General features: G+C 34.9%; 1 protein-coding gene across 1 annotated transcript in view; it reads left to right on the top strand.

Moving 5' to 3' along the window:
* The window catches only part of Dyrk2 (Dual-specificity tyrosine phosphorylation-regulated kinase 2), a 56616-nt gene that overhangs the window by 23199 nt on the left and 19331 nt on the right, over positions 1–14086 (top strand). Inside the window, exons 3-6 of the mRNA XM_089709091.1 lie at positions 4300–4463; positions 4735–5012; positions 12959–13097; positions 13495–13666. Of these exons, the coding sequence (XP_089565217.1) occupies positions 4300–4463; positions 4735–5012; positions 12959–13097; positions 13495–13666 (753 nt within the window). The remainder of the gene's footprint in view (positions 1–4299; positions 4464–4734; positions 5013–12958; positions 13098–13494; positions 13667–14086) is intronic.

Genomic DNA, 14086 nt, shown 5'->3' with positions numbered 1-14086 from the left:
AAAATCGACCTTCGTGCAAAGGAACAAAGGTCGATTTTTCTACTTCGATGGGCCCGGCAACGAAAAGACGTTGCCGGATCGCTTTTACTCAGCTTTAACCGCGCGAATATTATGAATATAAGTAAAGTTCATTGAACCTCCGTTAGTTCCGTATGTTTCCGTCATCTATTCAGTTGTGTGGCGTGGCGAGGGGATTTTTGTGAAGCGTCCCGCGCGCTCTTATGCTCCACCCAGGGGGCGTAGCCCAAAAGGTGCACAAGCATGATTGTATTTCGTCTTAAGTGTTTTTTACATTCAATCTTTTTGTAACCAATGGTTGTTAGAATAACATCCATTATTTAAGAATAACATCTACTGGGGCTAATGGTCGTCATGTTATGTTGAGGATCATCCCTTTCGCTGGAGGCATTTCATCCCTTCTCAATGTAAATTTAAGGAAAATCTTTAGAGATTTTGTAGTAAAATGTAATATGAGAAACAGGTGAAATTCTGGTTGGCTGCGATTCAAAAACAGGAAATCAGACAAGATTTGTTTCTGGATTGTAATAAAGTATTGAAGTACATAATTAGCTTTAAATCACCTTGATATTCATGTTACAGTGCTCTATCATTATAATTTATACTCTATCACTTATATTTACCATCAATATACCTACTTATAAGATACAATGGCAACGCGAGATATACCTTGCCTTTGTCGACTTCGAAAAAGCTTTCGACACAGTCAAATGGTCTAGTATCTGGCGCCGACTAGAAGAGATGGGTGTTCCAGCCAAGATAATTAACCTTCTGATGGCAATATATAAGAAATACGCATGTAGAGTGACGCATGACGGGCTGATATCGGACAACATTGATGTACGCGCGGGTGTAAGACAAGGCTGCTTGTTATCCCCTCTCCTGTTTCTGGTGGTACTGGACGGCATTATGCACAAAGTCAACGATGGAAAGCGTCGCGGGATGGAGTGGGGGTTGACCGACCAATTGGATGACCTGGACTACGCTGACGACCTGTGTCTGCTTAGCCATAAGCGCGTTGACATGCAGTCCAAACTAAACGATCTCCAACGTGAAGCTGCCCTGTGCGGACTCAAAATTAATATCCTGAAGACCCAGGAAATGCGCACTGAGGGAACAAATCAGCAACCGCTGACGCTGGGACCAGAGCAAATTAAGCGTGTCCAGCAATTCACGTATCTTGGCAGTGTTGTGTCCAATACTGGAGGTACCGAAGAGGACATCACTTCGAGAATCGCCAAAGCTAGGGCAACCTTCGCGCAGCTACGACCCATATGGCAGTCGGAAGTGCTAACACGTGGAGTGAAATTTAAAATATTTCGCTCCAACGTTAAGAGTGTCCTGTTATATGGGAGTGAAACGTGGAGAGTCACCAAAGATATCTCGCAGAAAATCCAGGTCTTTGTCAACCGCTGCCTCCGACAAATTCTGAGAATTCACTGGCCTGAAAAGATCTCCAATGACCAACTATTGGAACGCTGCCACGAGACACCGATTTTACGCCAAATCTTACGCCGTAAATGGACATGGATTGGCCACACTCTTAGAAGGGACACCTTACATATACCCAGGCAAGCCCTGGAGTGGACTCCGCAAGGGAAAAGAAAACGTGGCCGACCTAGACAATCCTGGCGTCGTTCCGTGGCAGCGGAGGCTAAGGCGATCGGTTTGACGTGGCCGGAGCTGAAGAGCGTAGCCCAAGACCGTGCGCGATGGCGGCGCACTGTGGACGCCCTCTGCCCCACATAGGGGCCATAGGACCTTAAGTCAAGTAAGTCATAAGATACATGCTTAGGATACATGTTTCCTTTTATATTTTCGCCATTATCGAGGTGACTTTTCAGACCTTCAATGCGTACTTTTTCAAAAGCGATTATTGACTCTATCGTATATAGAGTTTATTGACCTCGTGTTGACATTTTGTAAGAAGAATAAAATAAAATGCTTATGTCATTGAAGCTCAATTCTAATAGAAAAACCTGCGAATAAAAAAATTCGACTCGCGATTGTTATATTACAGAAACTTCGATATAAATTTTTATGGGCTCTATAAATCATATCATTGATAAACTTATAAAATACAATAAATCACTGAAAGCAGACACCAGAAAGAAGGACACGAAGTTATTTATTGAAAAAAACATCTTACAAAATATAACAGTAGGTATCTTCGCAACATTTGCGTACATAGTAAATCTTTGCTACGTAGAGCAAATACTTCACGAAATTCGATTGATTCCTCCCTTTCGACCTATTGACATTTACTTAAAGGTCTACAAGAATACCTCACAGTCCTATTGTCAAGAATGTGCAATGAATGAATCAATTATTCACTTGCACACGATCCTTTCAGTTTTCCAGTAAGCCGTGCAAAAGTTAACATAAATTTCGATCCCCAGTGACCCTGGTCTCATGTTGGAAATGCTTTATCATTTTCCTTTCATAGAATGCAAAGTCGAACAGTAAGCCTATTTGGTATTCACTGCTAGCGTATCGTGATTATTTCTTCAGCGCCTAACGTGTTTGAATAGCAAAGTTTTATTCACTCGTATTTGCGAAATTGCCCGCGGGTAACTCAAGAGTGATTGAATGTTTTCAAATTCCCAAACACGACCCAAAACTTTATTTTTAGCTGAAAATGTGTTATATTGTTAGATGTTTATATAGAAGTATTTAACGGACTTTTTGTTTGCGAAAAAAATATCTGCAACAAATCGATCCAATTTTTTGGTTGCCAAAATATACTCGGTATGATAATACCTACTTGTTTAAGTAGTATATTATTATTAGTCTGTGATAATACCTACTTTACATAATTTGATTGAATTAAAACTTAATTTTAATTATTTTAAAGCTTCGCTTAAATATCTTTGAAGACGCCTCTAGAATAGGTGAGTAGGAATTAACAATAGAATGTCGGGATAAACCGCAACATCGCTGTGTTGTATTGTACTCTAAATTGTGTAAATAATTATTCATTACTTGTGTTTACTGTGCGTAAGCGGTAGGCTGAAGCTAGCATAAAATAGAAAATTAAGGGAAGTAGTACGACGTTTCTCATTAAGTAAAGGAAATATGTACTAACCTATTTCATAATTGTGGAGAAAATGCGAAAGGTTCACTAATGAATGAAACAGGTTGACCTTTATCCTTCTCTAAATTAATGCCAAGATATAAATATTCGAGCTGCTATTAAAAATAAACTCAATTTCCATATAATTAACGGTACACGAGAGAAATTTTAGAGGGACCTTCTAAAATCCCACGTGATGACCTGACCTTGACACATCCCGACTCCCGAGGCGAACGCGGTAATTTTGTTTTATGCTACAGTTAATCCTACGAGGTGTTGTTACATTTCGGTGATAAACGATAAATTCACACACGTTCCTGTAATAGACTGTAAATAAATAAAAGTTAGAGGCCTATAACATAAACGTTTATTAGAAAAATTCAATCGACGTTTATTACAGACTAGGTTTCCGCCCGCGGCTTCGCCCGCGCAGTCAAAGAAAAACCCGCATAGTTCCCGTTCCCGTGGGATTTCCGGGATTGCGTCATTTTCCCGGGATAAAAAGTAGCCTATGTCTTTTCTCGGGTATCAAAATATCTCCATACCAAATCTCATGAAAATTGGTTCAGTAGTTTAGGCGTGATTGAGTAACAGACAGACAGACAGAGTTACTTTCGCATTTATAATATTAGTGTGGATTTGTAGACATTTTAATGTTTGACAGTATTCGTTTAACAAATACCGAAAGGATTTAAATTTTTTATCCATTTTATGCAGGATAGAATATCGTTTAAATTAAAAGAGCTTACGAGTACGTTTTAACTGTATTTGATTGTGCCGCGTCGATTGTAAACCGGTTTATTTGATAGGATATTTTTTGATAGAGGACTTTTGAATTTGTTGAATACCTACTTTTTGAAATAAAATTGGACAATGGATGTGAACTTTTAATGTATTGTATACAATTTTATGTATTGTTGAATATATTTTAAATCTTAATTGATGACAATGGAATCAGGGATGAAAGCACTAATGTTTTTAAAAAAGTGGTCAATAACAATATGGTAGGTACAATCAGTTCAAGTCTTTGCCGTCTCAATACAGTCATTCCTACTCATTATTATACTATGCGTTGGTTCGATTTAAAGGATGAGACTAATCTTTGAGATCAACAATAACTGATCATTAGGAAAATATTGTAAAACAGACCCGAAACAGTAACAGGCGTAGAAATGTTAATTAAAACATTCATTTTCTGTATTTTTCAGAAGCTCTAAAGGCGTTCGGTGAGCGATTGACGGACTGGGAACGGAATGAAATAAGGAAATATCCAGAGATATGGTTCCTTGGCTTGGAAGCGAACAAGATACAAGCGAGGTCCAACCTTCCAAACAATTGCGGGTTCGACGATGAAAATGGCAGTTATAATAAAGTAAGTATCTAACATACAACGTTTAAATGTTATTAATTATGGTCTTAATTTTCTTTATGTATTTGATCTTCTTTTCATGGCTATTTGGATAATTCATAGCTTAATTAAGTTATGTATTAATTTTCTTTTCGTGTTTGGTCATCAAATTTAAAGGCCAGGCGCGCAATGCGATCTGGGGCATTTGCAAGTTGCTGTATCATGTTCTTTTATTATTTTATCTTTCTATAATTGTAACAATCATAGAAATTGATTGATTTATTAAAACTTTCAGCAAATCCACGACCACATAGCTTACCGTTACGAAATTCTCGAAGTAATCGGCAAAGGTTCCTTCGGCCAAGTGATCAGGGCATTCGACCACCGCTCCGGTAATCAAGTGGCCATCAAGATCATCAGGAACAAGAAGCGGTTCCATCATCAGGCCCTGGTGGAAGTCAGGGTGTTAGACCACTTGAGATTGAAGGACAAGGATCAAGCCCATAATGTGATACATATGCTCGACTATTTCTACTTTAGGAACCATTTGTGCATCAGTTTTGAGTTGATGAGGTGAGTTTAAAGTTTAGATATTTTTCCGAAAGGCTTGTAGCTAAAATGTAGCTAATAAAAGAGTAGGTTTAGGTACTATATTTGAAGAAGTATATGTACAGTAACAGTTTTATAGGGATTGTTATGTTTAAAACGAATAAACTAAAGGGTTTAAAACGATAAAAATATAATAATGAAAAATTGTAGGTATCCTTTAAGGGCGCGTATAAAGTCAAATCACCAATCAACTTTTAGTTGATACGTGTAATATTCAAGACCAAATATAAAAAATAAAATATATGTAAAACTTGATGATATTTTCGATTATATTGTCAGATCAAAAACATAAAATATTGAAATTGACTCGATAGAAAAAATTCACGAAGTTACCTCTAAATTTCACACTTTTACGTTTTTTACTGGACATGGTAATACTTATTAAGATTTTTTTTTCATAAACAATTATATTAAAACATTTGCAATATATTTGTCAGAGCATTTTGTGTAATTACTTTTAGTTTTGGTTTAATCACGATAAAACACTTTTGGCGCTTACTATATTTTTAATTACGCAAGAAATCATCTTCCATCGCACGTTCCGGGAGCTAAAAACATAATTCTATTTCATACATCAGACGCTATCGCTCCGTTGAGACGAGTAGACCACGCTAAAATTGCTGCGCCGTGTTTTATAATTACGCCGAATATTGATTTGTAAACAACAAAATGAGAAACGAGAACTAAAAAAGATTCAAATTGAAAAGATAACTAAATGTCGAAGGTAAGTTATAATAGTATTGTTATAATATTAATAAATAATAATTATAATATAAAAAGATAAGTCTTGATTTACCTATTTGAGAAAGTTTAGTTTCTGTAAAATAATTTCCGCGGGCTGAATATTGACGCGATAGCAGCAGCAACTATAGATAGGTAAATAAAATTCATAGTGGTACCTAATTCTTACAGTCGCGGTGCAATCAATCAAGTCAAGAAAGATTTATATTATTATTATTACTATAGGCAGATCCTATGTTCGCTCCAGTAAATAATAATATCAATAATATGTAAACCGGTTGTGAATAGTACATATATATTATATTTACAATCTGTATTAGATAATCATACATAACATCTATACATAGGTATAACAAATTCGTACGAAAGTCAAAACTGTACTTACATTGAATAGGTATTTTTTTATAATATACATAATATGTATATGTATATATATAATATATTCATAATCTGTATTACATAGTAATATGTAGTACATATCTATACATAAATATAGTTTTTAGAATTTTTGTACGTCTGTCTGTATGTATGTCTGGGCTCTAATTTTGGTGCAGATATAGCTTGAGACCTGAGAAAGGTCATAGGATGAGTTTTATCCCGTAAATAAAAAAAAACTGTCTGTGTTTGTCTGTTTGTTTGTACACGCTAATCTCCGGAACTACTGGACGGATTTGAATGAAAGTTATTTTGTTGTGTAGGTACTATTATATTATCCGGGAAATATAAAATAATAATTTATTTTGAAAACTGAAACACCTGATGCAGAACCGCAACAGACCACCTAAACTATAGATTCATTTGAGAAAGTTTATCCAGGCGAGTTTGGATATTATTATTTGTGTAAATTCTGTAAATTCGTTTCGGGAAAATCGGGAATGTTTTATAATATTATATATATATATATATATATTATAGTATTACTATAGGTAGATTCCTATGTTTGCTCCAGTAAATAACCAATACAAGTTGTGAATAGTAACTACACATTATATATATTTACAATCTGTATTAGATAATAATATTACAATCACATAGGTATAAAAAAAAATTGTACGAAAGTAAAAACTGTACATTGAATATTTTTACGAATACCTACTTGGGGCGTGATTTTCAATCGATATAGGAGCCAAATTATAGAATTTTTGTCTGTTTGTCTGTATGTATGTCTGGCTCTCTAAGCTCTAACTTTGATACAGAGATAGCTTGAGACCTGAGAAAGGACATTGGATAGGTTTGTTCCCGTAAATCCTAAAAAAACTCTATGTGTCTGTTTGTTTGTACACGCCAATCTCCGGAACTATTGGACGGCTTTGAATGAAAGTTATTTTGTTGTGTAGGTATTATCTGGGCAATATAAATATACAAATTCGAAGATCTAGAATGTATGATGAGGGACCCTGAGATCACACTCTAACATTTATAGGAGTGACGTCAACAAAAATTGTTGCGTCTGATGGAAATTTTCTGTTGATTAAAAAAAATCAAAGATCTGGAACATCTGATATAGACCCATAAGAGCCCAGCTACACATTTATAAGAATGATTTTATTTTTAGAATAATTGCTGAGTCGAAAAATGTCGTACAATCTAATAGTCCATTGAATAAAAAGTTCTAGAGTGCGTGAGTTAGTAACGTAAGATGTTTCTTCGGAAACATGTCAAGAGTCCCTAGGTAATAAACATACTAAAACCCCGGGCCACTAGGAGGAGCCCCGGAGTGGGGGGAGGGGGAAAATGGGTCCATTTTTTTCATTTTTCGCTTAAATCTCAAAAACGGTACATGTTAGAGAAAAACTTTCAAGGAAAAGTTGAAAGGCCATAAAATTATCTACAAGTTGTACCTGAATCATTTTTTCCTATATCCTACCGTTTCTTAGTTATACGCAGTAAAACATGATTTTGGCTCAAACAATTTCCACATCAATCGATCAAAAAATATTTCTTTCTTCCAAAAAACTCAAAAGTGCAACTTGTGACCGGTACTGATAGATTGCTCTTAATTAGGTCTATAATTGGTAAAATAAACACATTCCTCCATGGAAGCCTTTAGGAGGAATCGATTGTCAAAATATTATATTATGGTAGTTTGAGTTACTGAACTTGATCTTTTTTATTTTTTTCTTCCAAAAAACTCAAAAGTGCAACTTGTGACCGGTACAGATAGATTGCTCATAATTAGGTCTATCATTGATAAAAATACTAGATTCCACCATGGAGGCGTTTACGGGGAATTGAATTTTATTAGGGTAGATACGATACTTGAACTTTTTATTTTTTTTCTTCCAAAAAAACTCAAAAGTGCAACTTGTGACCGGTACCGATAGATTGCTCATAATTAGGTCTATCATTGATAAAAAAACCAGATTCCACCATGGAGGCCTTTAGGAGGTATTGAATTTTATTAGGGTAGTTACGACACATGAACTTTTTAACTAACTACCCTAATAAAATTCAATTCCCCGTAAACGCCTCCATGGTGGAATCTGGTATTTTTTATCAATGATAGACCTAATTATGAGCAATCTATCTGTACCGGTCACAAGTTGCACTTTTGAGCTTTTTGGAAGAAAAAAAATAAAAAGTTCATGTATTGTAACTACCCTGATAAAATTCAATTCCCCGTAAACGCCTCCGTGGTGGAATCTGGTATTTTTAGCAATGATAGACCTAATTATGAGCAATCTATCTGTACCGGTCACAAGTTGCACTTTTGAGTTTTTTGGAAGAAAAAAATAAAAAGATCAAGTTCAGTAACTCAAACTACCATAATATAATATTTTGACAATCGATTCCTCCTAAAGGCTTCCATGGAGGAATGTGTTTATTTTACCAATTATAGACCTAATTAAGAGCAATCTATCAGTACCGGTCACAAGTTGCACTTTTGAGTTTTTTGGAAGAAAGAAATATTTTTTGATCGATTGATGTGGAAATTGTTTGAGCCAAAATCATGTTTTACTGCGTATAACTAAGAAACGGTAGGATATAGGAAAAAATGATTCAGGTACAACTTGTAGATAATTTTATGGCCTTTCAATTTTTCCTTGAAAGTTTTTCTCTAACATGTACCGTTTTTGAGATTTAAGCGAAAAATGAAAAAATGGACCCATTTCCCCCCTCCCCCCACTCCGGGGCTCCTCCTAGTGGCCCGGGGTTTTAGTATGTTTATTACCTAGGGACTCTTGACATGTTTCCGAAGAAACATCTTACGTTACTAACTCATGCACTCTAGACCCCCCTTGGAGGGACTCATTCAATGGACTATAACCAAATTAATCAAAATAAAGTTCTGGAGGAATGTGTGTCGTCGACTGCGTATGTTTATTTAAAAATAGTATCTATACTCGCTATTTCGACAGACTTTTTTTACGGATTCGTGCTCTATACTGTTTCCCTAATATTGTTTTTTTTTATATATTACATACAGACAGTTTTTTACTGTTTTATAATATGTATCGATTATCATTAATAATTATAAACAAATAATAATAAAAAGACATATTACATAATTTGTGATGATTTCAACTTCACTGTTTTATACAATTATTTTAGACAACATACCTACTAACTACCGAAAATACGCGTTGAACGAGCGAAGAATATTGTGTATAATTTAGCGTGCGATGAACTTTACGTACGTTGGATGAGCCGGGTGTATGAGGGTATTGTGAGGGCGCGCGGCATGGCGCGTAATGTGCGGGGCTTAATCGTAGAATTATCTGGCTTTATACGCACTCTTAATTGTTCTTTAATTTCTCATTTTGTTCCATTTATTTATGGCTTTTCGTTCGAAACAACGAAGTGCACTAAGCAATTACACCTACAGTTGCTTTTAACGTTTTTAACCTGTCAAAACTTTTAAAACAATTGCAGTGAAATGCTTAGTTTTTAACTTTTAACGAGAATTGTTCCACTGTTTTTGGACGAAGTTCTCACGGGACCACACTGGGGCTAACTTTGTTAATTACCACTTAATATTTGTTAGGTGTTTTTCGTTTTATGTTTCGCTATTTTGGGCTTCAGTTGAAATTTAAGTTTTAATAATTTTGTAAAAGGATGAATGTTTCTTACTCATTATTTGAATATCAAAACAAATTTGTTTACGCATTAGTCTGATAATTATCTTTTTATTAGATTTTTCGTAATCTTTTATCTTATAATATCTTTTATCTTATATCTCAATGGTATTCAGGTAACCTTAGGTATGCAGCCAAAGTTAATTAAGTACACATTACTAATGACAAATCCAAAACTGTTACTTACAACTGGATCTGAATCACCTATAGATATACCTACCGATATACCTATAGATCATCAATACATATAATAAAATTCTAGAAAAGTGGTGTCTGTACAATGAAAATATGTAAAAAAAAATTAGCAGGGGTTATTACTAAATCGATCCCAAACCCAAAACTGTCGTTTAAAAAATTTTTGTCTTTTTGTCTGTTTGTCTGTTTGTCTGTATGTTTGAACACGCTAATCTCAGAAACGGCTTATCCGATTTAAATGCGGTTTTCACTAATATATTGTGGTAAGCTTCATTTAACATTTAGTGTTTATTTCATGTCAATCGGTTCATAAATAAAAAAGTTATGACCATTTAAGTAATCACAGCGAACATTTGCTAAGGCATTCTATACATGAATTACTTTATTACGTAAATTATACGCTAAAGTTATTCCTTGACATGTCCAGATGATCATATCGAAAGTTCCCAAGCGTGGGGGGGGGGGGTGGTTATGCTGAGGGGGTAGTAGGGGGGGTCAAAGGAACTTTATTTAGATTTTTGCTCATAAGTCTAAAACCTGCACAAATAGCATTATGGTTACTTCTAAGTAAATTTTCTATATAAAAGGTCTTTGAAATTATGTCGTAGGTATTTTATTTTTAACCCCCGACGCAAAAAGAGGGGTGTTATGTCCGCTATGTGTGTATTGCGTGTCTGTCTGTGCCACCGTAGCTCGCTAACGGGTAATACGAATTAGATGCGTTTTTTTGTTACATTAGTTGTTTATTATATTATATAGGGGTAAGTGGGAATGAAAAAAACGAATGTTAGTTGTTAATGTAGGTTGTAGGTTATACCCAAGTGATATATCAAATGAAAATAGACGACATGTCAGAAACAATTAGTCAAATTTTATCAAAATCGGTTCATCCATTTATTTGATATAGGGGTAAAAGTGGGAATAAATAAATGAATTTTATCAAATATACTCAAGTGACGTATCTAATGAAAGACATGACGTGTAAAGTACAGTAAGACATATTTTATCAAAATTGGTTCATCCATTTATTGGATAAAAGTGGCAATAAAAGTTGTCAAATATACCTAAGTGGCATATCAAATGAAAGGGCATGACCTGACGTGAGAAGTATAATGAGGCATAGGTATTTAATCAAAATCGGATCATCCATTTATTATATAGTAGAGGGGTAAAAGTGGGAATGAAAAAAACGAATGTTGTCTGTTATACCCAAGTGATATATCAAATGAAAAAGGACGACCTGTCAGTAACAACAAGTCAAATTATATAAAAATCGGTTCATCAATTTATTTGATATAGGGGTTAAAGTGGGAATAAATAAATAAATTTTATCAAATATACTCAAGTGACGTATCTAATGAAAGACATGACGTGTAAAGTACAATAAGACATAATATTTTATCAAAATTGGTTCATCCATTTATTGGATATAATATGTAGATGTATAAAAGTGGGAATAAAAGTTGTCGAATATACCCAAGTGGCATATCAAATGAAATGGCATGACCTGACGTGAGAAGTATAATGAGGCATATTTAATCAAAATCGGTTCATCCAATAATTATATGTAGGGCAAAAGTGGGAATGAGAAAAACGAATGCTGTCTGTTATACCCAAGTGATATATCAAATGAAAAAAGACGACCTGTCAGAAACAATTAAGTAGTCCAATGTTATCAAAATCGGTTCATCCATTTATTTGATATAGGGGTAAAAGTGGGAATAAATGAATAAATTTTATCAAATATACTCAAGTGACTTATCTAATGAAAGACATGACGTGTAAAGTACAATAAGACATATTTTATCAAAATTGGTTCATCCATTTATTGGATATAGGTATAAAAGTGGGAATAAAAGTTGTCAAATAATATACCCAAGTGGCATATCAAATGAAAGGGCATGACCTGACGTGAGAAATATGATGAGGCATATTTAATCAAAATCGGTTCATCCATTTATTGATTTATAGCGGTAAAAGTGGGAATGAATAATCGAATGTGGTAAAATAATATAATCAAGCGGCATATCAAATGACGTGTGAATTACAATTAGTCATGTTTTATCAAAATTGGTTAATCTGTTTATTACATACTAGATTTCCGCCCGCGGCTTCGCCCGCGTTTGCAAAGGAAAACCCGCATAGTTCCCGTTCCCGTGGGATTTCCGGGATAAAAACTATCCTATGTGTTAATCCAAGTTACCCTCTATATGTGTGCAAAATTTCATTGTAATCGGTTCAGTAGTTTTTACGTGAAAGAGTAACAAACATCCATACATCCATACATCCATACATCCTCACAAACTTTCGCCTTTATAATATATGTATATTAGATATTAGATATTAGAAATATTAGAATATTAGATTACATATAGGGCACCTTAGGGTGATAGTGGGGATACATAATCCAAATGGAATACCAAACGAAAGGATATGACATGTACATAATATATAGGTATGATTAGACATGGTTTAGAATTTAGATCAAAATCGGTTCTGCCAATTACTAGGGGTGAAAGGGAAAAGTTGAAAGTCTGTGAAAGTAGAAGGAATATGGGAGCGGGAGAATAACCACATCCTGGAAATTTTGAACTCTTCTGTACCTAAGTTTTATAGCTCAGTTTAGTAATAAATTTTACTAACAGTTCTTTTGTGTTATTATTTATTTTATTTCGTGTGTGTGTATAATGTGTAAGTACTTATAATTTAGTTGTATATGATAGTACGTGTTTCAAGACGTGTTTACTCAATAATTGTGTGTTAAGTAGTAACTACTATGCAGTCACTATTCCACGCGGACGAAGTCGCGGGCACAGCTAGTTTCAAATAAAAATAAAAACTCCTACACCCAAAATCTCCTCGTAAAATTCTCCTCTCAAAGCCAGTCAAACCTTCCAGTATAAACCTCTACGAGTTGATAAAGAAGAACAACTACCAGGGCTTCAGCTTGAGCCTGATCAGACGGTTCGCGAGCTCGCTCCTCCGCTGTCTCCGGTTGTTGGAGGCAGAGAATATCATACATTGTGATTTGAAACCGGTAAGTCATGGTTTATTTCAATACTTAGTTGTTATTGTCTATTGTTTTTTTATTTTAAGATCTCCTTTTTAAGGTTCGTACCTTAAGTATTGAAAAAAGTAGGTACCTATTCTTTTCTTTGTTCATTCTACCACTTAGAATCTTAGTTTTGGCATTTTATTACATACTTACCTACTCTGCTTTAAATGGTTTTGTTTTGTTTAAATTAATCGGAACATTATGATTAAGTGAAAAACTCGTTAAACGGCAACTTGTCAAATTATAGAGGGTAGACAGCACGTTAAAAAAATAACAAAATTAATTTATCCAAATACAAAACGAAATTTATTCGCATTTTATAAATACCACTTCCCGCACAGTCTTGAGTCTGGTCATACATTTTTTCCCAAATTACCAGGAGAACATACTACTAAAGGCGCGCGGCAGTTCTTCCATAAAAGTGATCGACTTTGGCAGCTCGTGCTACGCGCACGCGCGGGTGTATACTTACATACAGTCGCGCTTCTACCGCAGTCCCGAAGTCATACTGGGACTGCATTATGGAGCACCTATTGATATGTGGAGTATGGGTGAGTGCACACACACACACACACACAATTCTATAAGGACACAAACACATACTTATTATAGACACGTACGCGCACACACACATACATCGCAGCTTGTATCGAGCCCTCGTACACGCAGCTATAGCTTATGCAGCTCAACGCACACACATATGCAACCAGATATAACAAATATACACGTATTTATCGCAAATAATATACGCGCACACATACAAATCGTAATTCAATCAGTATGCCACAAGCATCCGGCTCGAAGGACCATGAAGGATTGTTACAGTATTATTTGAGGATGTTTATATAAAACACAACTAGCTTGATTTCAAATTGTAGGGTGTATTTCTGCACAATACTTAAATACAATAAAGGAAATAATTATACAGTAACTATATCAATTAAGTTGCCTATTATGCATAAAAATACATG

Source organism: Colias philodice, chromosome 2, assembly GCF_061535455.1.
Source record: "Colias philodice isolate Cphi_HAF_F1 chromosome 2, ilColPhil1 Martin Lab GWU primary, whole genome shotgun sequence".
Lineage (NCBI taxonomy): Eukaryota > Metazoa > Arthropoda > Insecta > Lepidoptera > Pieridae > Colias > Colias philodice.
This window is presented reverse-complemented; position numbering and strand designations above follow the sequence as displayed.